The sequence below is a fragment of the Salvia miltiorrhiza genome, chromosome 5, assembly GCF_028751815.1.
Source record: "Salvia miltiorrhiza cultivar Shanhuang (shh) chromosome 5, IMPLAD_Smil_shh, whole genome shotgun sequence".
NCBI classification, from domain to species: domain Eukaryota; kingdom Viridiplantae; phylum Streptophyta; class Magnoliopsida; order Lamiales; family Lamiaceae; genus Salvia; species Salvia miltiorrhiza.
Window position 1 is genome coordinate 28,484,409 of NC_080391.1, and position 27,343 is coordinate 28,511,751.

The 27,343-nt window shown below is 38.7% G+C and overlaps 3 protein-coding genes across 5 annotated transcripts in view; 1 reads left to right on the plus strand and 2 right to left on the minus strand.

The window, feature by feature from the left end:
• Positions 1-27,343, minus strand: part of LOC131025745 (uncharacterized) — a 774,387-nt gene that overhangs the window by 361,771 nt on the left and 385,273 nt on the right. The gene's annotated exons all lie outside the window — the stretch shown is intronic.
• LOC131026309 (uncharacterized) lies at positions 8,519-12,987 on the plus strand. 3 transcript variants are annotated; one of them, XM_057956153.1, is made up of 9 exons: positions 8,519-8,920; positions 10,016-10,199; positions 10,509-10,597; positions 10,693-10,831; positions 11,476-11,550; positions 11,643-11,764; positions 11,846-11,921; positions 12,126-12,185; positions 12,545-12,987. In XM_057956153.1, the coding sequence occupies exons 2-9, from the start codon at positions 10,062-10,064 to the stop codon at positions 12,671-12,673; spliced, it is 828 nt and encodes a 275-aa protein (XP_057812136.1). In that variant the 5' UTR covers positions 8,519-8,920; positions 10,016-10,061; the 3' UTR covers positions 12,674-12,987. The 3 variants fall into 3 exon arrangements, with proteins under 3 accessions (XP_057812136.1, XP_057812137.1, XP_057812135.1); XM_057956154.1 differs by having other exon boundaries at positions 8,553-9,922; XM_057956152.1 differs by having other exon boundaries at positions 8,553-9,210.
• Positions 13,213-16,734, minus strand: LOC131026317 (ras-related protein RABF2b-like). Its single transcript, XM_057956162.1, has 7 exons — positions 16,520-16,734; positions 15,541-15,618; positions 15,288-15,455; positions 14,841-14,889; positions 14,304-14,377; positions 13,643-13,736; positions 13,213-13,513 (listed from the first exon to the last, which is right to left on the minus strand). The coding sequence occupies exons 1-7, from the start codon at positions 16,556-16,558 to the stop codon at positions 13,413-13,415; spliced, it is 603 nt and encodes a 200-aa protein (XP_057812145.1). The 5' UTR covers positions 16,559-16,734; the 3' UTR covers positions 13,213-13,412.

Below are 27,343 nucleotides of genomic sequence, written 5' to 3' on the forward strand. Positions count from 1 at the left end.
AATTACTTGGAAGGGAATTTTTTAACGGTCTCTGCACCGGAAGCCGGGATTTCTTATTGGATTTCTTACATTGGGACTCCAATCGGTAATAAGGGGTTTATTCTTTCGTCGTTAGAATGGTTTCTCACTTTGTTTATGTGTAGGTACCATGGGATCATCAGATGCACACCGCAACCTAGAAAGGGAGTTCGACTCCGCTGCTCTCACCACTGAGATGCCACCTTCACTGTTTCCGGGCCTACAGGGCAATGCTACCTTCACTGCCCCACCAGGATTTCAGGCTATCCCCGCCACTCCGTTGACAGGGTTGAATGCAAGTCTCCAGAGATCTGCTCTGGTGACTCCAGGATCTGACATGCCATGCTTAACTCCCGCGTCTGGAGCGGGACAGATCACGTTTGGATCGATGGAACAAATGATGGCGCTGCTTCACTACTCCGCTGTGCGTCAGGCACTAGGAACTCCCATGTTGTCCAGTGTTCCCACTGTAGCTCCACTGGTGGGAACGGCTACTCTGCAGGGCGCTGAGGCCCCACCTCCCGCTGCTCAGGAGGTAAACACTTTAGCAATCAACAAACAGGCTGCGATGCCTCTGGAAGTGCAAGGGGACCCTGCTGACAGGGAAGTGGAAAGAAGACCAGAGGGGAGCCGGGTCAGACTCAACAGTGTTGTGAGAAAGGAGAGGGTTGACGAGTCTGATAGTCAATCCGTCTCCTTGGTGTTCGAGGAAGAGAGACCGAGGGAGAAAGCTCGGCTAAAAAACCAAGTGTCTCAGTTGAAACATCAACTCCAGGATCTGGAGGAATCACTGAGGGAGAAATCCCGAAGGGAGGACAGGGAACAAAGGTCAGGAAAATCACACCGGGTGGAGAAGTCCCATCGATCGGAAAAATCGCGCTATACAGAGAGATCAGAGGAAAGAGAGCCGGAGTATTCCTCTGGCAGACATGAATATAGAGTCCACAAGCGCCACGCTCATGAAGTGCCCAGGGACAGAAGGGAACAGGGGAGGCATAAGGGGGACAAGAGAGCTAAGACATCGAGGTTCCACCCGATCCACAACCGCAGTCCTTTCTCGGACGATATTTTGGCAGATGCCTTACCTAGAAGCTACAAGCCCATCTCACTGGATTACGATGGCACTACCGATCCGGAGGTACACCTCAATCGGTTTGAAGGGTTGGTTACGTTGCACATGTACACGGAGGGCATCAAATGCCGGATCTTCTCCACTACCCTTACTGGACCAGCTCAGTTATGGTTTGGGACGCTGCCCCCAAATTCCATTCACTCTTTCGAAGAATTACAGACTCGTTTTTTGCGTCAGTTCGCGAGTTCACGGAGGGTGGGGAAGTCAGCCCTTTCGCTGATGGATATTAAGCAGGAGCAGGGAGAGACGCTTCGGGAATACACAGCAAGGTTTAACCTTGCCGCTCTGGAGGTGCCAGAGGCAGAATCGCAAATTAAAAACTGTGCCTATGTCAGAGGACTCAGGCCAGGGATCTTTTTTGACGAATTACAAATTCGACCAGCAAGGGATTTTGATGACATCATGGTAAGGCTGCCGGGGTATCTACAGTTGGAGGACGCCAAAATGGCGAGGAAAGTGGAAAATGAGAAACACAGAGTCAAGAAAGCTGGGGAAGCACCCGAGCGACAAAGACAGCAAGATAGGGCCCCATTCAGAGGGTTGCCTCCTAGGGTACTCCCACCCCAGGGAGGAATGCCATCCAATCAACAGCGCACAGTGAATGAAGTAACACGGTTTACCGAATACACGCCCTTGATTAAACCACAAGAAGAAATTTTTCATCTAATAAAGGATCAGCCGTTCTTTAGGGCACCGGGGACCTACCGGACTGGGCCGCCGCAAGAAGGGCCTAACAATAAGTTGTGTGAATATCACAATTCCTTCGGGCATTACACAAAATATTGTGGACATCTTAAGCACCAATTGGAGTTATTGGTGCGCCAGGGATGTCTCGACCACTTCATTGACAGGGGAAATGAAGGTCAGAGGAGGACTGATCAGAGGGATCAGCGGGATCAGAGAGATCAGCGAGATCAGAGGGATCAAAGAAATAACCGGGATCAGCGACGAGAGCAGGGGAACAACAACAGAGATCGCAGGCCCGATGATAACCAGGATAATCGCAGAGAAGGGGCAGATAGACAAAATCTTCCTCCCCCCCCCATATAGGAGGGAAGTTCACATGATTTGTGGGGAAAACGGGATGCCCACATCAAATAGGGCTAAAAAGCAAGTCGTCAGAGCAGTCAAAGCAGGGTATTATCCTAAAAGGGTCATGGAAGTCACCAGCGCGGCAGAGGAGCCGGCAATCACTTTTGGAGCAGAGGATATACGCACATTAATGTATCCACATGATGATGCGCTGGTCATCACGGCAGACATCGCCGGCTGCATTATTCACCGTATTTTCGTGGATTCGGGTAGCGCTGTAAACATCTTGTACAAGGAATGTCTCCAAAATATGGGAATTAACGCTCATGTTGAGCCGACAAATGCTCCTCTGTTTGGGTTTGGAGGAGAGATGGTCATGCCCCTAGGGTATGTAGAGCTGCCGTTGATCCTTGGCAGTACAGTGGCGGGCAACAAAACAAGGATGGTACGTTTCTTAGTGGTGGATATGCCCAAACCCTCGTACAATATCATACTCGGCCGGCCCGCCTTGACGGCGTTCAAGGCGGTTATCTCTTTGTTTCACCTAAAAATGAAGTTTCCAATCGAGGGTGGAAGAGTGGGAGAAGTTTGTGGCGATCAGACGACATCAAAAGCATGCCACGTGCAAATGCTCACACAGTCAGCGGGGCAGAAAAGGGAAAGATGGACAGAGGGGTCGAACGCCCGGAAGAGGGGGAAAGTGGGCGAGGTGCATGCCCCAGCAGAGGAACGCCAAGAGTTGGCGGATTTATTAAAAGACAGAGACTCCACAGAGAAAACCGCGCTGGTGTCCACTAGCGATGTTTGCAATATGATAGAGTTATTTCCAGGGAAAGAGGGTTTCCAGACTAAGATTGGATCGGCCATGAGTGATCAAGTCAGAGAGGAGCTCATTGGTTGTCTCCGGCGAAATGCGGATGTGTTCGCTTTCAGTACTGCAGATTTGAAGGGAATCGATAGAGGGTTGGCGGAGCATTGCCTCAACGTGGACCCTAAGGTCAAGCCGGTAAAGCAACGGACAAGGAATTTTGGGGCTGAAAAGGACGCTGCCATCAGAGAGCAGGTCTATGAACTATTGAAAGCTGGGCATATTGTGGAAGTGCAATACCCAGAGTGGATCTCAAACGCAGTGATGGTACCCAAGAAGACAAACACCTGGAGGATGTGCGTGGACTTCCGCGATTTAAACGCCGCTTGTCCGAAGGACCACTATCCTCTGCCGAGGATTGACCAATTGGTGGACTCCACTTCAGGATGTGCTCTATTATCCATGATGGATGCGTACCAAGGGTATCATCAGGTAAAGATGAACAGGGGAGACATCGCCAAAACGGCCTTTGCCGTCTGTTGTGGCGTATATGGGTGGAAGAGTATGCCGTTCGGTCTGAAGAATGCAGGAGCCACATATCAGCGGATGATGGAGAAAATTTTCAAAGAACAGCTTGCTAAGAATATCTCAGTATACGTAGACGATATGCTCGTACGGAGTAACAGGGCAGAGGACCATGTGGCGGATCTGGAAGAAATCTTCACGGTAGTCAGAGATCACAGACTCATGTTGAACCCAGCCAAGTGCACTTTTGGGGTCACAACAGGGAAATTCTTGGGGTATAAAGTCACACCAGCAGGGATTGAGGTCAACGCCGACAAGGTCAAAGCTATTTTGGAAATGACACCGCCTAGAGGAATCAAGGAGGTGCAGACTCTGAACGGGCGTATCACTGCCCTAAGCAGGTTTATATCGAGATCGGCAGAACGGAGCATGCCGTTTTTCAAAGTACTGAGGAAGGGAACCAAGTTTTTGTGGACAGAGGAATGCCGCGCAGCGTTTGAGGATCTTAAAGTATACCTAGCGAAACTTCCAACCCTGACCAAGCCGGTCCCGGGAGAAACGTTGTATTTATACATAGCTATGGGGGAGGAGTCAATCAGCTCTGTGCTAATCAGAGAGGAAGGAAATCATCAGAGACCTATTTATTTTGTCAGTAGAATTATTCAGGGCCCTGAGCTCAACTACACAGAGATCGAGAAGGCGGCTCTGGCGGTCATGATCACGGCAAGAAAGCTGAGGCCTTATTTCCTTTCACATCGAGTGGTGGTACGCACGTCTTTACCTTTTAAACAAGTTTTGGGGCGCGCGGATTTGTCGGGAAGAATGGTCAAATGGGCTGTGGAACTAGGGGAATATGATGTAGAGTACGAGCCACGAACGGCGATCAAGGCGCAGGCATTGGCAGACTTCATACAAGAAACAACTCGTCGTCCCATACCAGAGTTCTGGGTGGCTTATGTGGATGGGTCAGTGACAAAAGAGGGGTGCGGAATCGGGGTTTATATTACTTCGCCAGGGTATGGGACATACCAGTTCGCCATCAAATTCACCTGTCGGTTATCTAACAATGAGGCGGAGTATGAGGCCGTGGTCAGAGGGGCTCATATCCTGTCAGAGCTTAAAGCTGAGTGTGTCATTATAAAGACAGACTCCCAGTTGGTTGCGCAACAATTCTCGGGAAGTTACAGTGTCAAGGATCAGAGGATGAAGGCGTACCATACCGAACAACATTATTATTAGTCAATATTTGAGTTACGAAGGAAGATCCAAATCTATCTTAGATCGGGAAGTTCAGGTACTAAGGACTAAGTCAATACCGATAGTAAGGGACCTATGAATATATCATGGTCAATAATAGACTACCGTCTAACAGGAAAGTGAAGTACTCAGAGTTATTTTCTGAGGTACAAATTTCGGGACGAAATTATGTTAAGGGGGATAGTATGTAATGCCCCGACTTTTTATTAAGGATTATAGACTTTTAATTATTGATTTAAGGATTTCTTATGGTAATTAGGGTTCAGCATCCATTAATAAAATACGGACTTATGTGAATTTGATGATTTACATACGTGATGATTTATTTTTATTTTTATTTCAACGGATGATGCACTCAAAATATTTTTGAGTCCATTAAGAGAATGATGGAGCTCAAAGATTTATTTTGAGTTTTCAAAAAAAAAAAAAAAATATGTATTCATTTATTTTTACCGAGAAATTTAGGAATGATGAGTTATAAAAATTTTCCATCAATATTTTTCTCAAATTATTTTCCTATGATGTATTTATAAATTGAGAGAGTGCACTAATGTTAGTGCTATTTATTGTAATTTTGATCACAAGAGTTTTATGCTCTAGCATTTTATTAATTGATGATTAGTCTTCCATATTTTTTTTTACACATGGGTTATTCCTACACCACATTTTTATATTTACTTAATGTAACACCCCATTATCCTCCACTAATATTTTCTTTTCCCTACCACTAATCTTTTTCCCTACCACCACTAATATTTTCTTTTCCCTACCACTAACTTATTTTTATCTAATAGACATGAGTGGAAGTGTGATGAGTGAAGATAGGATTAGTGTGCTAAGGTGGTAGGGAACCAAGCTTTAATCATGATAATCATTCTTCCATTGCAAGACAAAGCTCATCACTTCACTCCCTCACACTTCAACTCTCAGTCACCTCCAAAAATCCCTCTCTTCCAATTTTGCTCCAAAAGATCGCCATAGATTAATCACCAAAGCTTCCAAGTTCACTTCAAGATCAAATCCTCCACCAAATCAACATAAACACCTTTCAATTCTTGAAGATTTCAAGAAGACCGTGGGGTTTGGTTTGAAGAGTGAGAAAGGAAAACTTTGATCTTTGTTTAATCTTGGGTAAGTGATTCTTATTTTCATAGATCTAGATTGTATGATGTTATATGTGAGTATATAATCTTGAGCATTTAAAGAATTTGAGATGAGATTTTGGTGAATTTCGTAGGCCTACTGACCTACTGTGATCGACGGTTTGTCGATGTCTAATAACTTTGAAACTTTTATAGAAAGTCCCTACATGAGTCGTGAGTACCCTGGTAAAATTTCAAGCCATTCCAACTTCGTTTGATACTTCTTTAAAATGCAAAACCTAAACTGCACATTACTACCGAGAATTTCAGAGAACAGAGGAAAGAGTCATTCATTTCAGTAGCTTCCTGTGTGATCTAGATTTCCAAATTTTTATGGTATTAACCTTATTGTGTTAGCTAGATATCCACCAAAGTTGAGCCCAGTTTGACAACGTTTACTATTTTTCAAAAATCCAAGTTTTCGATTGTTCAAAACTGCCGAACATGGTAGATCGTGGTAAAAACGTCATATCTCTCAAACCACTTGGAGTTTTCGACTCTACTTTTTTTTATATGAAACTAGACTCGAAGGTCTTTCTTTTGGTATGAGTCTCGAGTCCAGGAGATGTCGGAGTCAGAACAGATTAAATTTTGAAGTTGAGTCAGTGTAAAAACAGAGCATGTTTTGATGATGTTTGATTGTGATTCTTATGTGCCTTATGTGTTTGTGTTGCCTATGTGTTTGAATGAGATTAGACGAGGTATGATTGATTTTTGACTGTCTTTAATGTAACGAATTATGGATGCTAGAACCCTAAAACATTAAAAGATACCCTAGGCACGTAGAATTAGACTTTGTCTTATGACAATTTCTTCACGAACTTATCGACTCTTCATCAATGAAGGTCCGGGCGACAGAAAGTGAAGCCGAAGAAGAAACGACTCCACGCCAGCTTTAAGAACAATTGAGGTGGGCATTACTTTTACTATACGTATATAGAGATCCCCTGCGTGTCGTAGGCCTCTTATACGAATATATGCATGAGATGATTTTAACTGTTAATTTCAGTTTATTATTATGCCCAAATGATAAATGACTCTTATGAAATGAAAATGAAATGAAATGTTTATGAAATGATTGACTGCCAAAAATGTTTATGTTTTTATATGTATCCTATCTGTGTTGGTTCGCCAACTTTAAAGGAAATCCAATTGGGATCCTATGCTAGACAAAGGTCGCTAGCTAGGGTTAACGTGTACACTCATGGAGACCGCGAGTCGCTTGCGACCGGTCTTGGCGTCCGTGGTAAGGAGGCCTCCTTCCCGGCGCGTGACAGAAAGGACAGATATGGATCATATAGACTGAAAATGGGATGCGCATCCACCTTTATGAAAATGAATGAAATGTTTTAGTAAGCGCAGGTCATTCAAGAAAACCCCTGTGTGTTACTGTTGGCAGTTCAATTTATATATGTATGCATGTTGTATTTTCGGCTTATGTCACTGAGTATTTTTATACTCAGCCCTGCATGTATTTCTAAATGTGCAGGTTGAGCAGGCGATGGAATGGATCGGTGTTGAGCGGATTTCCCTTTTGATGTTTATGTAATGAAACCTTGAGTATGCATCTCCATATGCATAACTCACACGTTTTTTTCGCTGCAAACACTCTGACTTATTTATCATTTCTACTTGAACTTATTACTACTTCATTTTAATTAACTTTCAGTTGGGGTCTAATCGTTATGGCAGACTCATTTGTGAATTACCCAAGTGGTTATATATATATACCACTAGTTTGTTATTAATGTTGGTTACTTAGTAAATCCCCTTTAATTTCCGTTTCTTATTGTTCACCCCAAGTCATAACCCCGGTTAACCCGTCATTGGGATAGTGGGCTGTGACATTCACTCTCTGGAGTCTTGTGTTAAACAGTTGGTGGGCTTTTGTTTGGTTTCTTTCTCTGTGGCTGTCGTTGGTTGTGAAAGCTTTCTCTGAGTCTTTTTCAGTCCGGGGTGCGCTCGGGGCTGGGCTCGTGAGGAGTTCCGTTGGTTGCCCTGTGGTGGTTGTGGAGTTTTTGCTCCGGCTGCCGGCATGGAGGTTGAGCTATTCTTGGACTCGCTGGAGTCTTTGGTCTTGCTGTTGGGGTGCTACGGTCTGGTACCTTTCTTTGTTGTTAGCTTTGGGCTGCCAAGTCAGCTTTAATTTTGCCTGAAATTTTCATGGAGTGCAAAAATCGCTTCGAGGCTTAATTGAGGTATACTGTGACAGATTTTTTGAAACTGATGCAAAACGCGAAAATGAAAATAGTTAAGGTATTTAGCGGCATTAACCCCTTTAATAGAGTAAGTGTTTCACAATACAAATAATACAATAAAACAACTAAATTCTTCTATTTAAAAAATAACATAAATTAATTTATTTATGAATAACGACATTATAACTATTTAAGCTATTTAGCATCACTCGAAAAAATGAATTGCATTTGCAAATTGCAATTGTGGATGCATTCATCTTATCCCAAAACCAGAAAAGAGATTAGGCTACATTGCCATCCACATACGGCCTACTGATCAAAGCAACCAAAGTCCGACACGTGTATGTACCCCTCCAACTAACCATGAAACCATCACTTTAGTGGGATTACTACTTTGTAATGCAATAAATTATCCGATTAATTAAATTAGTATGTTTAAGCTCTCTCTCTCTCCTCTCTCATTCATTGTTTCGGTTGGAGATTCAATACACAGCACCACCCAACCGAGAAAACCAAAAAGGGAACACACTGCATTCACGTATTGACACACACACACACCGTTTCCATTTTCTCGATTTCTCGATAATCTTACATCGATTCTACTTTCCTTTCTCGTGCTTACTTCAACGTCTCTCCAAACTCTCCTTTTTCCCGTATTATTCGCCTTCAAGTTTCTCTTTCATCAATTTCCCAAACCCACCAAGAAACACAAATCAAAATCCCATCTCCCTCTCTCCCCCTCTCGCTCGCAAGAATGAAGAATGCGTTTGATTGCCCTAGAGGGTTTTTCGATTTCCCAACTAATTAGGTATTACCAGACCATCAACTTTTTCTGTATTCAATTTGGATATTCCTTTTTCGGTTTTGTTTTTGCGATGTTATTTTTTAAAATTAATGACTTTTGAGTTGAGTAATGTTCTGATCTCCTGCTGCATTTGCCGAGCTTTGTGTATTGTCTCGATTTGGCGGCAAGGGGCCTAACGTCCTCACCATGATCTAGTGTTGTACATCGCGCTATTAATTGCGCACTTTTCGGTTTGCGAGCTTCACACTGTCACACTGGTCCCAGATCAGGGTTTCTCTGACCAATTGGTTTCTGTATGTTGGATTTTAGGATAAGAATTGATTCGTGCTGTTTGAGATTATGGGTTTTGTTTGTAATGTTCTTTGCATATAAAGGATATGAATATCATATATATTGTTCAGTGGTTTTGGCCTCGAATCTGAACTGTGTGTGCTGTGTGATGACTAGGCATGTCTATGCCGAGAGAGGTAGATATTAGTTACTTTCAGTAAACATAGGTGGTCCTTATTTGCGTTGCTCATTGTTACATTTATTCATCTCCCCAGTGCGTGTTATAGTTCTAGACCCACACAGTTGCATCCCTTTAATTAATGCAACTTGAATTTGTGAACTTCCTTTATATGCATTGACTATATAGTTTATCGAGAATTCAGGTGAATGCTGCATACTCTTCAAATAAGCTCTTGAAAGCAACCACACAAGTGACTTCTCCATGTCTAAATTTTAAATGTTTTATAGGTCTTCTTACAAGACAGGAAATATGGCATTTACGCCACCCTGTCTCTGCTGGCTCTCACATTTTAAATTTCATCTCAAATTAGGTAAAATAGTTTCTCTGTGTTTGCTTCAATTTGAAAGGTTGGTGCTTGTCTTTTCATTTGCTAACTTCGAGTGTTAATGCACATTATTGGCGTTAATACCATCTTTTCCCTGTTGTTGTTTGAGGTTATTATAAGCACGTACATATTTATTCGTTATGTAGGTGCATGGTGTGTCTTTCCATAGGTTCAATATTTTGCTTCTTTTCTTCCTTGTTTACAATAATATATATGCAGATTTGGCTATGTACTGAGTTTGAATCTGTGAATTTGTTTCCAGGAGCCAGAGTATTATCAAGTTCTACATGGTCCACTAATTCAGAGTGATGGGGCGTTCTTTAAGAACTGTTGGGACACTTAAAGCTTATCAAAACCAGGCTGGTGTGCTGGTCAAAAACTATGTACTAGCGGATCCTTACATTCCATACACTTCTATTGTTCTTGGAATGTTGACTTGCAAATTGGTATGTCAGTCCTTTCTAATTGCTTCTAGTTTGCTTCATTGTTGGTTTGGAAGCCCAGAGCATACCCTGATATATTTGGAAGCTGTAGTGATCGAGTATGAATGTCCTGCCTTTATTCTGTTTTGTATCTTATACTAGGAACAACCATCTATCCATAGTTTTAGTTTAGGACTACATGTAGCAAAATCTAATTCTTTATGCAGCAACCCAGAAGTGATAAAGTATCATGTTTTCTGTGCTGATATATTTTCTTCAACTATCTCTTGTTTCTAAGACTTTACTGATAGTCACTCTTTGGCCCTCTGGCAGGCCTACGATCTATGTCAGCTCATCAGCACTTTTTATTCCAGAAATTATAATGCCCTTACTAAGATACAAAGGATGGAGTGGAATAACCGGTGAGTCACTTTTCTCTGCTGTATTTAGTATTCCCTTTTCATTTGTATTTAGTTTTGGTACTCTGCTGACAATTGTAATATTATCTTTCTTGCAGTGGCATTTCCACTCTCCATGCGGTTTTTATTTCGATTATGTCTTTGTACTTTGTATTCTGGTCTGAACTTTTCTCTGATCAAAATCATTCTGGATTAGTTACATTCAGAAATTCATCTATCTCAACATTTGCACTTGGGGTAAGTGCCTGATGTAACTATTCTCTTGAGTTTGTATTCTTGCAAAATATTTCATAATATGTGAAATGGCTTTTAAAATCTTAATTTATTTTCTGTTATTCTTCTTCGACATGCTGCATTTGTTGATAGATCTTTAGTTCAGCAACATATTTTCAACATTTCAATTATGTATCACTGCCTAAATCAAAATGAATTGTCCCATTCCTTTTTGGCCATGCCTTTCTCATCATATACTTTAACATACTCTTGCTGACAGTTTTCTGGAAAAGTAGCTAAGCTTGGTTTCTCTTACTTTGAAAATATAGTCTATGTGGGAAGAAGATAGCATGTATTCATCATAACTTCTGTGATTTTGAGTATTATAGTTAGAACTTAGAAGTAGCCAATAAATTGGCAGTATCTCTTATTCAGTTTCTTGACTCATTAATCTCTATTGTGAGTTTATGACCTTAATATAAGCCATCAAATGAGAATAGGACCACATTTACAGTTCTAGTTTTGTTACTAACATACTTTAGTTCAAAAAAGGAAACTCAAGTGTCGGTGAAGCATTTCTGCTGGGGTTCTTGTTCAGTTCTGATGATATTTGTGGTGATGGGTTGCCATGGCCCATGGTATTCATATTCTCCTATTGCTTTTGGCAGCTCTCTGTTGGCTACTTCTTGTCAGATCTTGGAATGATCTGTTGGCGGTATCCTTCTTTGGGTGGACCTGAGTATGTAAGTAAACTGCTAGAATGAAAATGAGTAGGCTTAATATATCTCTCTATTGCGAACATGTGCTTACAAGAACATGTGCTTTTGGATCCCAGGTTCTCCATCACTCAATTTCGGCAATTGCAGTTGCATATGCCATGTACATGGGGGAGGGACAGCTTTACACATTTATGGTTCTGATATCTGAGATAACAACACCTTGGATCAATATTAGATGGTGAGTTTTCCAAAATGCAGTTCAGGGAACAGGAGGAAAAATTATTAGAACTCTGATTAATTCGCCTGCAAATTTGGACAGGTATCTTGATGTATCTGGATTGAAGAGATCCACTGCATATCTTATCAATGGAGTCGTCATATTTTTTAGTTGGTTGGTAAGTCATTATACTTCTGTGTTTTACTTGCAATGCAAAGCTTATATACTTTAGATTATGTGTCGAGTACATGGTTGCCTATGGTTATATTTATATAGAATCAATTACATCTCTTGCCATTTTGAAGGTTCTTTTCTTGTTTCATTTTGTAGTAATAATTTTTAACACCTTAGCTCTTGATGAAGTTATTATTGGGAAATGCAGGTGGCAAGAATTCTTTTGTTTGGTTACATGTTCTACCACGTCTATCTTCATCACGACCAGGTACATGCCTTCCTCAGTACCTCATCGTGGCATTGTATCATTTACTATCAAATTTTATTTTTCAAATAAGATATCTTCATTCTAGAACTCGTATATTTTTTCCATTTTCCGTGGCATTCTCCTCGAGCATTCTGATATGCACTTGTAGCTTAGGATTTTTCAAACTTTTCGTAGTATTTTGAAATTGAAAGTAGTCTCTTGTCTCTCATTTATAAATTTGTATTTCACAAACTTTAAGGCATCATTACTTTGCCATGCTATCTAGTCTCTCGACACCCTAAACAATTTCAATCTAATTAGGTTCTTTCTAAGAAGGGAATCTAGGTAGGTTCTAATGGAATTTACAAAACTATGTGCAGGTGATGCAGATGCACACTGCTGGTTTTCTTCTGGTGTTTGTCGTACCTGTGGCACTCGCGATCATGAACTTGATGTGGTTCGGGAAGATCCTCAAGGGTTTGAAGAAGACCTTATTGAAAAAAAAATGACAATTACAATGCTGTAGATATCCCCAGCATTTGTGCGATTAAGATTCGGATTCCGAGGGAAAGAGGCGAATTCAACAACATACACGATAGCGGATAGATTTCACACTTGATGCTGGAAATCAACATGCTATCAATACTTCCAACAGACCACACTCTTTGTGTCTAAAGACAGAAGATGATATGATTCTCTACTTTAGCTCTTCATCTTGTAAAGAGGCTTATCTTTAGCAGGGAAAACAGAGCTGTGGGGAAAGAAAGTAAAGAGCACTTTTCTATATGTACTTCTCTGTCTATATTAGAGTTACGTTTTGTCCCTTCGAAATGCAGTAACCAGGGGGAAATGGAGGTAACCGAATGGAAACATTTTGCAAGCAAAATAAATAAAATTAGGCCAAATTATAGTACAAGTGATAAGAGCAGCTGTGGATTTATCCTCAATCCATAATAAATTAATACATTTTCCAAGCACTCAATTCTGGTCCAGAAACCTTTTAGTTCCTCAATGTGTTTCAGACTATCTAAACGATGAGAGATTTGGCTGAGATTATAAATTGTGGGGAAAATTCAAATGCAAGAAACAGATTTTGTCATGTAAGATAATACACATGGATACATACTGAGCGAGGTTCTTCAACTAAATGGGAAATGCATATAGAAAATTCAACTCCTGTACAAATCTGGAGGGTACACAACTAGTATGGAACACAACACGATCTTGATGTCTGTATATGATTTACTTTCAAGAACAACAAGAAGCACTGTTTGCCCTCTCTGCTGGTCGATCCACGAGGACCATGCCCGACGGGTTTGGTGTCTGCTGCAGCCGCGGTAATCTCTTTGCTGTACAAGCATGACACAAGCTTGTATGAAGAAAATGAGTGATGCACAAGAGTTGTTACCACATATTCTCTCTACCTCTCTCTCAAAACCCGTCATGCTGACATGGTAAAAGGAAAATAAAATGCTTACCTATCTCATAAAAGATTTCATTGACGTTGGCTGCTGTCTTCGCAGAAGTTTCAAGAAAGAAAAGACCATTCTCCTGGGCATAAGTTTGAGCCTCCTGCAAAATAAAGTCCATAATCTTATAAGTTCAATGCTGTCACTTTAAAACCAAAAAACAAGTTCGTTGGATAACAAATTCTACATCTCTCTGCCCATGATAATATTCCTATGATTAGAAACTAAAATAAAAAGGTGGAAATGATGGGCATTACAAGAAGAAATTATTACAAGTGGAAATATATACTGGCACATCTCCCTACACACTCTAGCACCAACATGGAAGAAACAGGTATTTAAATGTTTGTCCCATGCCAAAGGTTGGTCCATTTTCCTAAAAACTTTCAAGAATTCAATGCAAATTGCTGTATTGTATCTTTTTTTTCTTTTTTTTGGAGAGAGAGAATTATAGAAGAAGAATTTTTTGTGTGAGGTATTTGGAAAGTCTGTTGTACACTAGTAAAGAGGATGCATTTAGAAAATCGAATATCTATGGTTGCATAGGTCGCATGAATCTTGGGAAAAAAAGAAAAAAACAATTTGCCCAAGTTTTTTCTATCCCAAATTTTCAGAACACTAAGGCACATTATTCACAAAAATAAAGGGAAAAAAAATGATAAATGCTTGCCTCTGGTGCCACCGTTCGACCATCCAACATATCTGATTTATTCCCAGCAAGTGCCATGACCATATTTGGATTACCTTATGTCACAAATAAAAAGAAAGCCTTAAAAATCAATTATAAAAGTAAAGCAGGTCTACAGAACATGCTCCTCTTAACAAATCGTAGTGTAGACTATGATATTATTCCTATCCAATCATGAAAATTCATGCTTCCTTTTTGAGGTGTGTGTCTGGTTTTCTCATATAAAACTATTCCATTTCACAAGTTTTACATCTTGTATATATGGGTGCAAAGCCAAAAGACCCATTGATAGCTACTGATGAAAATAAAGTGATAAAATTGCTTGTGTAATCCCCTCAGTACACCAATCATAAACTAACATTAGAACTTAGAAACTTGAAGTCTTAATGTAGATAACACTTATAATGTCGAAACCCAAGTCACTGCAGCTCCAATACAAACACAACGGAGTTGATGAAATCAGAAAATGCAAATTAAGGTACAACCAGATTTTACAACTAGAGACAATAATGAAATTACCTTGTGCTTGAAGCTCTTGAACCCATTTTTTGGCTCGGTCGAATGAGGCCTATAAAGTTGACAAAAATGTAATTAGAACCGAAAAGGAAGAAAAAGAAAAATCTATCTCAGTATATCAAGAACTGACATAAACAATGAAGCATCATTTAAGGCAATTATCAAATTAGTTCAAAGAAACTATGAAAACCGATCTTTCTTCAGTGCCAATCAGGAAACTTGTATATATAGCATGCATTCAGGAACTGGTCATGTCCACAAATTTTAAGCTGTGAGCCATACTCATATTGCCCACATGCCGGAGTTATGGTGAAAAAAAGACACCTTGGCAATAATAGCATTCGTTTCTCAAAATGGGTGTTTAACAAAGCATAGCCATCACAAGCACTGACCCACTGGCTAATGGGGAGACATCTCTGCTAGTTATATGTGTTAAGCAATCAGACTTACTTGATTTGTGATATCATAGACAATGATGGCTGCAGCAGCGCCTCTGTAATACATTGGAGCTAAGCTGTGGTATCTCTCCTGACCAGCCGTATCCCATATCTCAAATTTTACAGTTGCATCATTCACAGCGACTGTTTGTGAGAAAAAGGCAGCCCCTATTGTCGATTCCTAAAACATCAGACCAGTCGAGTCACAAAGCGCCCACAGGAAGAGTCCAGCAATATCAAATCTTTGACATTAATCATATACCCACCTGGAATTCCACAAACTGCCCTTTCACAAAACGCAATACTAGACTAGATTTTCCAGCTCCAACATCTCCTAGGAGTACCTACATTAGGGAAAAATTCTATAAAAACCTCATTTAAATTTGCAACAAAGAAGAGAAGGCAAGTCACAAATATAAGCATTTCAGTAGAATTTCAAATCAGCCCTTAAAACAAAATGCAGTAAGACTCGAAACTGTTAAAACGCAGGGTGCAAAGTACATGGGAATAATGCAACGTCCCAAATAAAACGGAAAGGTAATCAAGTTATCCAAAAAATCATCTCTTGGAATATTTCTTGTGCGATCTTAGCATACGAAAAAAATTACCAGCTCTAACTGCTGATTTACACGGACATAAACGAATAATAACAGCTCAGGAAACGAGACAAATCCACTCTTGAAAAATAATGGACAAAAAAGAACTCCACTGTAAACAACTAATTGATACTGAAAGCTCATGAAACGTGGTTTGGGACAATCGCACTTTTTTGAATTATTCTTTTCTCTATTCAATCTAATGTATGGAATTAACTACCAGCAGTTAATGCAAGAACAAAACAACTACCGCGAATTACGAGCAGTGCGTAAACAGTAAACTTAACAAATACATAAATACTAGTACTAATTCAGAAGGCTAATAGCTAACTACAATTTTGACAGTAAAATAATTTATACAGCTTTGCCAAAAGATTTCAAAAATCAGGAATTACTCGCCATTAACCTAATTGTCCAAAATTGGCCCAGTTCTCTAATACCTACTGCTGAAAACTTCAAAATGATAAAGATACGATCTGACTATCAAGTTCAAATTAAAAAGTCAAATTCGCAAGAAAACAAACAAACCCATGACGTTGGTGACGAATTAAATCAAGCCCATGTTGGAATTTTAATTTTTTTTTTAACAAAGTATGCAGCTGAAATAGATGTAAATATTGGGGAGAAACGATCGGGTTAAAGTACAAACCAGCTTGGCGTTGATGTTCTTGTTTGCGCTTGAGGCCATTAGAAATTTAGGAAAAATTCAACAAAGTAATCAGGCGGAGTAGCAATTAAAACTTCCAGTTGAATTGGTGTGAACAAAATTTGATTGAAAGAAAGAGATTTTAGTTGTGGTTTTGCAATGGTTATGAGTTGACGCCAAGAAAGGTTGGAGATGATGATGCCTATAATTATAGTGAATTACACGCGTCGACGGAACTAACCCCTTAATTTTAGATATTTACCATTTGTGCCACTAAAGTTTAACTCTTTCCCAAAATAGCCCTTAGGATTAATTGCCCGTAAATTCATAACGTTTTCCCCCAATTTGAAAAATCGACTTCTAAATTCATAATCTTTTATTTTTGTCTCAAATTTATTTGGTGAGCAGTTTTTTCTTACGTCAATGCCGAAAATGACACGGTGGTAGCCGAAATTGATATGGTGGCAACCGAAATTGACACCTATGCATATTTTTGACATGTGGAAAAAAAAATTTAAAAAAAAATCACATCATCATCTTCCCCAATCCCCCACTCTCAAACCCTAATTTCTCTCGCCACCACCTGCCGCCACCATCGCCGCCACCCTCTCACCCCTCAACCTTCCATGTCTTCTCCAACCTTCACGTCCTTCAAACGCTCCCAGGGGCCTTCTCTATCCAATTCGATGAAGCTTCTTTCCAGATTCACCCTCCATTTCCCTCACAATCCCCAAAAGCCGTCGGTCACCTCCCCCTCACCCCTCAACCTTTCATGTCTCCCACCCTTCCAGTCTCTTTCGATCGGTCTCTCTCTCACACTCTCCTTCACTGACCACACACACACAAGCCATCACGATCTCGTTCCCCATCACCCCCTGCGTGACACATTCTAGGTGGTAGCCATTATTGCTCGAATCGAGAGGAAACTAGGGTTCAACTGCGAATTTATTTTGGGGCCAAGGGAAAAACGAAGAGGTAGATGGAGGCGGTGAGTGTATACTATGGGGATCTAATGTTTGTGAGAAAGAGGCGGCGCCGTCGCTCGATATACGGGCGATGGTGGTTGAAACGGAGCAGTAGGTAGAGAGAGGGACAGAGGCACAACCATGGTTGTGTTAATGTCGGGATTTCGGACGGCGGTCAGGCTCGTGAGGAAGACAAATGGCTCAGCTTGAGAGAGAATTGGGTGCAGAGAGAAGGGAGGAGAATGGTCTCCGGTCGGTGGCGACGGCGGGTGAGAGGAAGGGGAAATTAGGGTTTGGGAGTGGGGGAGGTTGGGGAAGTGATGATGTGGTTTTTATTTATTTTTATTTTTAAACTTTTTTTCCACATGTCAAAAATATGCCTAGGTGTCAATTTCGGCTGCCACCGTGTCATTTTCAGCGCCGGCGTAAGAAAAGATCGATCACCGAACAAATTTGAGACTAGGGATGGCAATCGGGTACGATGGGCACGGATAATGGCTATCCATATCCGTACCCACGAACTAAATAGATAGTGAATTTTAACCACGAAACTATCCATGAATATCAAATACTACCAAAACTCGCCACCCGTCGGGTATCCGTCAACCCGCTACCCGTCGGATACCCGCGAAACAGAATTTGAATAGTATAAATTAATAACAATTTAATACTAAAAAAAATCACCACAAATCACATAGTTCAAATCCACATCTTTCATCCATGTTCAAATCCACAAATGACAAAGTTTAAATCCAAAGTTAATATTCAAATTCATGGGTATTTCGTGGATATTTTGCGAGTATTTTAGCTGATATTTTTTTGCGGGTAAATAGTAAGTATCCAAACCCATACCCGCGAACTAAATGGATAGTGAATTATAACCACAAAGCTATTCGTGGATATCAAATGCCCCTCAAACCCGCACCTATTAGAGTCAGGTACTCGCGGATATCTGTTATCTGTTATTTGAGACAAAAACAAAATGTTAAGGATTTAGAAGTCGATTTTTCAAATTGGGAGCAAAAACCAATTTCGGGAAAACGTTATGCAATTATAGGCAATTAACCCAACAATTTAATACCAGAAATTTCATTTCCCTAAGAAAATATTACATCTGTAATCTGTCATACTTCAATAGATCACATCTTTTTATTTAGACTTTTTATTTCAATAAATCACTATTTAAAATAAAAAGTCGATACATAATAAATAATCTCACAGTACTCATTATTTACGTTATATATCTTTGTGGCTCACGTATAATTATCTCTCATTCCATTTAAAAAAATATGGTAAATATTATTTTTTTAGCGGAATTGAACCCAAGACCTCTCACAAAGGAGAGTTTTTGAGTGCATCAACTTTGCACTTGAACTAGGCATCTGTTGGAAATTGGAAGAAATATTCATCCTAGTTTTGATGATACCAAAACCCGTAGCTTTCATATCTCAACTAAAGATTACAGGAGAAAGAAACAACTGAAGAGACTACAACTGAAGCTTTCAAAGACTGAAACTCAACTGAAGACTGAACAACTAAAGGAAGAGACTGGGATCAGAACTGGTCGACTGAATCAAAGTCAACGACTGGTCAAGAAAAGGACGCAAGCATACTCGCCTACATTAAATGCTTATACAACAACATTTAACGTACCAAATAAGAAGATGTCCTTGTACCTGAGCCAGAAAAGAGACATTATCTCCCAACGGTAGGATTTGAAGAAGAAGATCTCCGCCAACGGATCTATTCCTTAGAGACGCCTATAAATAGCTCAGAAGATCTCTCAATCAAGTGAGAGAAAAAAATAGAAAAGAAAAGATTCTGATTCAATAAGTTGGTTGCTGTAAGGAGTTTCTTTTCAGTATAGGTTGCTTTGCACCCGTAAGCATTGCAGATAGGTTTGCGTTGCACCCGTAAGTATCGTGGTTAGGTTTGTTGTGCACCCGTAAGCACATGCCCAGAGTGTTTGTCAGACTAATCATCTGATCGTGGATGTAGGAACGTTGTTTTCCGAACCACGTAAAAATCCATTGTGTTCTTACTTACTTTTATATTCAGTACTTACGCATATCTCTGTTTCTTTAATACTGACTAACTGAAAAGAGTAACTAAGGGATTCTCTGTGAAGAAAATCTTTCAAGGCTATTTCATTAAGTTTAATATTCCGCTGCTAGAGTATATAGGTTTAACTGATCAATCTTTAGATAGTCAGTTAAATAAGTAACTCTACTCTGTTTTACTTACGACTGAAGCTTTACTTGGACTGAAGTTAATTGACTAGCTCAATTAACTAAAGTCACCCACTGAACCTTTGTTTCAGTATCAGTCGCCACCTCTTGTCAATTGAACCGCACACTTTCAAAGCAGTAAAACTGTCTTTCAGTACAAAGGTGTTTGTTTTAAGTAAACATTTGAAAAATAAACTACAGGTGTATCAGAGCAGGTTGTTCGAAAGAACAATTTGTTTTGATCAAAGTTCTACCGAACTAGATCCTGTACAAAAAGGGTTGTCAAAAGATTTCAAAAGTTTTCAAAACTTTTTACAAAACTCTTTTTATGTGCTATGTGCTCTTATTTGTCTGTGATCTTTGCTTATGCCATAGACATTAATCCGCTCTTTCAGCTTTCTCTCTCTCCGAGATCGACTCAACGACTGAAGTCAAGAAGAAAGTCGACTCACACTGATGACCGGATCAGTCATCAGAAATAAATCTGTGCTCTAAAGATTTTATTTCTAATGGATTTCTCAGCGTATTGTCATCCAGATGAGATTGTTCTAACATCTGAAGGGATAATCAATAATCAATGAAAGGCTAAGGAATGAGGAAGCAAATTGCATCAAGTCCATTCACACACACTCATTCAGGCGCCGGAAGACGTTAGCTCCATCAGAAGTCAAGCTTCATCAAAATTTGAAGAAAAAAGAGCTGACCAAGAACCACTTTAGAAGATGTCAGAAATGCAACTGAAGGATCAGAAACAAAAGTCAAATCTTCCAGCTCACTACCAGAAAAACGCTCATAGATAACGTATTTTTTTGTTATCTATGAGCAAAAAAACCGTTGTGTATACTACCGTTGTGTATGATACATATCATACACAACGGTTAAAAAACCATTATGTATGTGAACATAGATAACGGTAGGAGGAACTATACATAACGATATTAAACCGTTATCTATAATGTTTATACATAACGGTTTTGTACCGTTATATATTATAATTTTTACGTTATGTATTATAATTTTTTTTTTCGTATCATACTTGACAGTTTTTTAATAACGGTTATCTTTGTCAGCAATAGATAACGGTTCTGTACCCTGATACATAACGCTAATATCTGTTATCTTTCACTGTCATACATAACGTTACTAACTGTTATTAAAGATGATAAAAACCGTTATGATTATGTGTTTTGATTGTTATAGATAACTGTTTATTGAAGTTTACATAACGGTTTTTCTCGTTATCCTTGTTATACATAACAGTGTCTAACCGTTATGTATGATTTTAATTTTGTTGTTGATTTTCATGATAGATAACGGTTTTCTATGTATACACAACGGATTTTTTTCATAATTGTTGTTATACGTAACAGTTTTTAACTGTTATGTATGATTTTTTATTTCGTTGTCTATTTTCATTATAGAAAACAGTTTTGCATGTATTAGATTATATGACGGTTTTCTGCAGATTTTTTATTTATTCTCAATTTTCCTTTTATTTATGTTCAAAAATCAATAAAAAAAATTCAAATAATAAACTAACATAAACAGAATAATATTAGCATATATAACATAGCATCCATCAATTCGAGCTACACAAGTTGCATGTCATACATGTTACACAAATAACAAACATTAATTCTTGTTTTACTACATGCACAACAAAATAATACAAAACATTGCTTCCTCAAACCGCGGACTGAATATATATACACCTGCGTGTAGAGATTGAAATATAAGAAAACTAGGATAATAAAAAACATTCAAGTGAAAAATAATACACTAACACGCCGCTTTCATACCTAAAGTTCAATCAAACACATGCTTTATCACACAAGATGCCCATTCCTCACGAATATCATCGATTTCAGCTTGAGTGTATGTCTTAACATTCTTAAACTGTGAAGAGAAACACGTACATAAATATATTTTACGACTAATTACAAATGTTATATTAGAAAGTTAATGATCAAGAGTATAATATATAATTATCATCGATGATAGAGACGTGTTGGCATCAACTTCATAGCCTGCCATGATGTTTTTCATGAACTTCATGACATAAAATCCACATTGGGATGAACATTCAGGCTTGGATAGAACCCTATCATAATACAATCATAGTGATCTTTCCAAGTACACAAAATTTTAAGTGAGAATAAACAACTTGTTTACGGATGAATTGTTGGAAGAAGTGGCAGTTTACAGATCCCCATTGATTCCAAAGATTCAGATCTTGTGCATATTAGGGAACTTGGCAATAACAAACATAATTATGTTTTAATATCTATAAATAGCAAATTATACATACCTTAACTATATCCCAACTCGCCGATTTCTTAAATTTTTTTCCCTTGCGTGCATTGACAATATTCATCGCACTTGAATCAAAGGCAACAAGGCAATTCATATTAGCTATAAAAACCGATAATAGAGATTATTAGTTAAAGTCTAAGACTTACGTGTCAACGATGGATTTTCATATGGCATCGCGATTTCGATGAGATATTGAATCCATCAAAGAGACACGATCTTTCACAAGATCAATGATTGTCAGAATCCAATGCCCACTATTTTATAACAAAAATGGATTAGTAGGCGAAAACATATACCACACTAACTACTAACTTATATGCCTCAACATAACATTTTCACTTACCCAATATTGCAAGGATCGAATACCAGCTGATTTGATAAAGCCTCAAGTAACCTATCTGATAGTGCACGGGATCTATCCTCGGCTGAGACATTTTCATCATGAGATATGGTAAATGGATTCTCAATTCACAAACATAAACCTCCCAACAACTCCATCTGTCTTCATCTTTCCATACAAATGCCTGGCAACAAATTATTTTATGTTTAGCTACGAAATCCCGATTAATATAAATGATAGTAACTTAATAAGATATTTACGTACCAAACGTATGCGATAATGCAGTTCCCTGTAATCGGTTCCAAATTACAAAAGGGAATCACATCATCATTCTTTAGAATCCAAACATTAATATCTTGCCCAAAAAGTTCAAAGTCTATTGGAACACGTATCCCTACACCCTGGAATGACTTCTCCATCATACAGTATAGTGCTACCAATGATGAAGGCAATGATGACAAATTCTTCACTGCGAGCTCATTCACAACCTTCTTTCCACATGTCTTCTTATTATGTTTCTAAATACACAAAACAGACAAGAATGAGGTATTAAGTAATATTAAAAGACTGCTAGAAAAAATTCAAATTACCTCAGTTGATTTCTCCACCACCAAATGATTAGGCCATGCTACATGGGTTCCTAATGCACTTCCCACAGTCTCCATCTCATCTTAAATACGAAAGGGTAATCGTGCATTATCATCAACAACTTCATCAATCGCCACACGTAAGCAATCTTTAGGAAATGAAGATCCGTGAAGGACATCTCCAGCAACAATGACCGTTCCATAAGCTAAAAGTTTTTTGGATCCGTCTTCAAGTAATTTAACCACCTTCCCTTATATCAAATAAATTAGAGTGGTTTATTAGTATTCAAATAGATGAAAAGAACAAAAGAACAAAAATATTTATCAAAAGTGTTCACTTAATACCTCCAACCCAACTGATTTATCAACCAGTACGATGTCTTCATCATCTTCAACCTGTGTCTTTTGAGGCTTTATCACAGAACAACTGCCTAATCTTTCAGACTTATCGTCCTTATCACCCACCTTAGATTCGAGTTTTCCAATTCTGCTTACCATCTTGTAGATCACTTTATCTAGAACATGTATGCGTCCATCTTGTTATTTTATTTGCTTCTTCGCTTCCTCCAGCTCATATTGTGCTTTCTCATCAATTTCTTGTTTCTTGACTCTAGGTGTTTCAAAGAATGATTTGGGTTTCACGCCTGCCCCTAAACCTCGCACACGACCACCGTGTTCTGGTTTCTCCAGGGCACGTGATAGCAAATCGCTTGAACAAGATGAAGAATCAATTAGCCTTTTCTTCTTTTCCCTTATGTAATCATCCTGTTATTTTTAAATAATAAAATGGTTAAAACATTTGTCCAATTCAATGAATAATTTAAATTAAATTAACATAATACGATGTCATACTATTTTTTGGAAAGCATTCTTCAAGTTTTCATTCTGAACTTCTCCATCCTTAGTCATTCTTGCTCTCTTCCACATCACAACTCTGTCTATATCTTCATCAACGTGTAATTCAGACATCTACAAAACATGTCAAGCAAATAATATGAAATTAGAGATTTATAGTAACTGCAAATGAAGTCATGATGGAGTAATTGTCCCTCCACACCAATGGAACTGATCCACACACTAATTTATAGCATTTTGCCTTTGTATATTCCCAATTAATGTAAACTTAATTTGTTGTATCTGGATTCAGCACATGTCACCCAATATTAGAGCTTTAAAGAGATATGTAAATCCTATAAATTACTGTGTGGATCAGTTCCATTGCGTTATTTCTCATTGACTGCACACACAACAGATGCTATTTCTCATTGAGTTATACATGTAATATAGTCTATACAAGTCACAAAATTGAACATGTCTGCTGGGGATGAATGGCCGAACAGAGTCATACAACACATAAATAATAAAAATGTAGGATAATGCTATCCATAAACTCTTAGCAACAAAGGACTTTATAACCTTGATTTCTTCAGCGAGTTTAGCATATCCTTTGCAGGAAAGTCGATGGGGGTATATGTTCTTACTCCGTCTCTCCTTTTGTTGCTCACTCTAAAAGTCTACAATATTAAAATAGTAATGTAAGAGACAGCTACAAGCAATTCAAAGTTGTTTAGATAAGGAATTAAATACCTTAAATTCGGACGACAAGCGACTAACTACGAACTGATTCCAATCTAATGGCAAAATGCCACTACCCGGCGGTGGTTCTTGCAACTTCGAGGCATTATCTTGATTTGGTACAATGAAATCATTGTACATTCTTGTTTTCCAGCTTCACCACTTGAAAATTGCAGATTCCATACATCCAGCCTTCCATTTCTCGAGAACATCATAGGAAGACTACAAGAGCATGAAATCAACAAAATTATACAAACAAATTAAATTAAAAACTAAAAAATAACATTTTCTGGAGATTTACTTTAACCGTGTCCCATATCAAGTCTTTAACATCTTGCGGGACATCTTTCCACTTCTTAATATTGATTTTCACGTGATCACGTGTAAGGAGGCCAATGTAACTTTGCAATTCAGCTGCTGCATCACCCACTGGCTGTCCACGTGCGTTGAAATCAACATGTTGGATGACCTCTTTTGCCCTCCGCTGAGCAACTTTAGTCAGACATACCTTCCCCCTTTTGGCTCTACTTGTTGAAGTTCTATCTGTAGAAGGTTCCGAGGCAGAAGGATCACTAGCCATTGAAATCCAAGTTCTGTTCTACAGTTTGGCCTTTTTTCGTGAGTCTAGCAGCAAATAACTCTCATCTTTCCTTCTCAATCAATCCCTGCCACTAAGTCTATAAACACTACAAACAACAATATAGACAACTGTTGATCTATAACAGAAAATGAGTGCAATTGTAATATTAGCACCTAATGTTAGGCATAAAAAAGTGTTTGACGGCTTACAAGAGTTGCAGGCTGCCCCAAAACCTCTAAGTGGCAGATAGGTTTTTGAAAGAATGCAAACATGCAATTGTGTGTGGAGAAAAACAAAGGGTAGAAAAATATCAAACGAAGTGAATTTTAAGAAGAGAAAGAAGAAAGGTAAAAAAGAGCGAAATGAGACAAAAGAGTCAGCTGTGTCTTTCGTAGACAACTCATGTTTTAAGAAGAAGTCAATTTTCTATGAGTTAGAGTATTGGCAACATTTACATGTTCGTCACATACTCGATGTGATGCATATTGAAAAAAATGTGCTGGAAAGTTTAATTGTACATTGCTAGATATTCCTGGGAAAACAAAGGATGAAATTGCTGCTAGAATGGACTTGGTAGACATGGGTGTGAGAAATGAGTTAGCACCAACTGTGGTTGGGAAAAGGACATGTTTGCCGCCTGCATGTTATACACTTAGTAAAGAGGAGAAGCACAAAGTCTGTACTTCATTTCTTGGAATGAAGGTTCCAGAGGGATATTCTTCAAACATCAGTAAGCTCGTATCCATGAAAGATTTGAAACTTATTGGACTAAAATCACATGATTGCCATGTCTTGATGCAACAATAACGAAATAATTTTCTTTGTTGTTATGGACCATACATTAGGTGCTAATATTACAATTGCACTCTTTTGCTGTTATAGATCAACAGTTGTCTATATTGTAGTTTGTAGTGTTTATGGACTTAGTGGTTTTAATCGATAAAATGGTTCTCTTTTTACAAGGATTGATTGAGAAGGAAATATGAGAGCTATTTGCTGCTAGACTCACGAAAAAAGGCCAAAGTGTAGAACATAACTTGGATTTCAATGGCTAGTGATCCTTCTGCCCTGGAACCTTCTACAGATATAACTTCAACAAGTAGAGCCAAAAGGGGGAAGAAACGTCTAACTAAAGTTGCTTAGCATAGGGCAAAAGGGATTATCCAACATGTTGATTTCAACGCACGTGGACAGCCAGTGGGTGATGCAGTAGCTGAATTGCAAAGTTACATTGGCCTCCTTACACGTGATCACGTGAAAATCAATATTAAGAAGTGGAAAGATGTCCTGCAAGATGTTAAAGACTTGATATGGGACACGGTTAAAGTAAATATCCAGAAAATATTATTTTTTAGTTTTTAATTTAATTTGTTTGTATAATTTTGTTGATTTCATGCTCTTGTAGTCTTCCTATGATGTTCGTGAGAAATGGAAGGCTGGATGTATGGAATTTGCAAATTTCAAGTGGCGAAGCTGGAAAACAAGAATGTACAATGATTTCATTGTACCAAATCAAGATGATGCCTCGAAGTTGCAAAAACCACCGCCGGGTAGTGGCATCTTGCCATTAGATTGGAATCAGTTCGTAGTTAGTCACCTGTCGTCCGAATTTAAGGTATTTGATTCCTTATCTAAACAATTTTAAATTGCTTGTAGCTGTCTCTTACAATACTATTTTAATATTGTAGACTTTTAGTGAGCAACAAAAGGAGAGACGGAGTAAGAACATATACCCCCATCGACTTTCCCGCAAAGGATATGCTAAACTCGCTGAAGAAATCAAGGTTATAAAGTCCTTTGTTGCTAAGAGTTTATGGATAGCATTCTCCTACATTTTTATTATTTATGTGTTCTATGACTTTGTTCAGCCATTCATCCCCAGCAGACATGTTCAATTTTGTGACTTGTAGACTATAGTACATGTATAACTCAATGAGAAATAGCTTCTGTTGTGTGTGAAGTCAATGAGAAATAGCGTAATGGAACTGATCCACACAGTAATTTATAGGATTTACATATCTCTTTAAAGCTCTAATATTGGGTGACATGTGCTGAATCCAGATACAACAAATTAAGTTTACATTGATTGGGAATATACAAAGGCAAAATGCTATAAATTAGTGTGTGGATCAGTTCCATTGGTGTGGAGGGACAGTTACTCCATCATGACTTCATTTGCAGTTACTATAAATCTCTAATTTCATATTATTTGCTTGAAATGTTTTTGTAGACGTCTGAA

What these genes read in the sequence shown, in the direction of transcription:
- LOC131026309 (XM_057956153.1), top strand. Translation starts at nt 10,062, where the DNA reads ATGGGGCGTTCTTTAAGAACTGTTGGGACACTTAAAGCTTATCAAAAC. An exon ending in TCTCAACATTTGCACTTGGG is followed by an intron (nt 10,832 to 11,475) that starts GTAAGTGCCTGA and finishes TGCTTTTGGCAG; the next exon opens with CTCTCTGTTGGCTACTTCTT. An exon ending in TCATATTTTTTAGTTGGTTG is followed by an intron (nt 11,922 to 12,125) that starts GTAAGTCATTAT and finishes TGGGAAATGCAG; the next exon opens with GTGGCAAGAATTCTTTTGTT.
- LOC131026317 (XM_057956162.1), bottom strand. Translation starts at nt 16,558, where the DNA reads ATGGCCTCAAGCGCAAACAAGAACATCAACGCCAAGCTG. An exon ending in TCTATGATATCACAAATCAA is followed by an intron (nt 14,890 to 15,287) that starts GTAAGTCTGATT and finishes TCAACTTTATAG; the next exon opens with GCCTCATTCGACCGAGCCAA. An exon ending in TGAAATCTTTTATGAGATAG is followed by an intron (nt 13,514 to 13,642) that starts GTAAGCATTTTA and finishes ATGCTTGTACAG; the next exon opens with CAAAGAGATTACCGCGGCTG.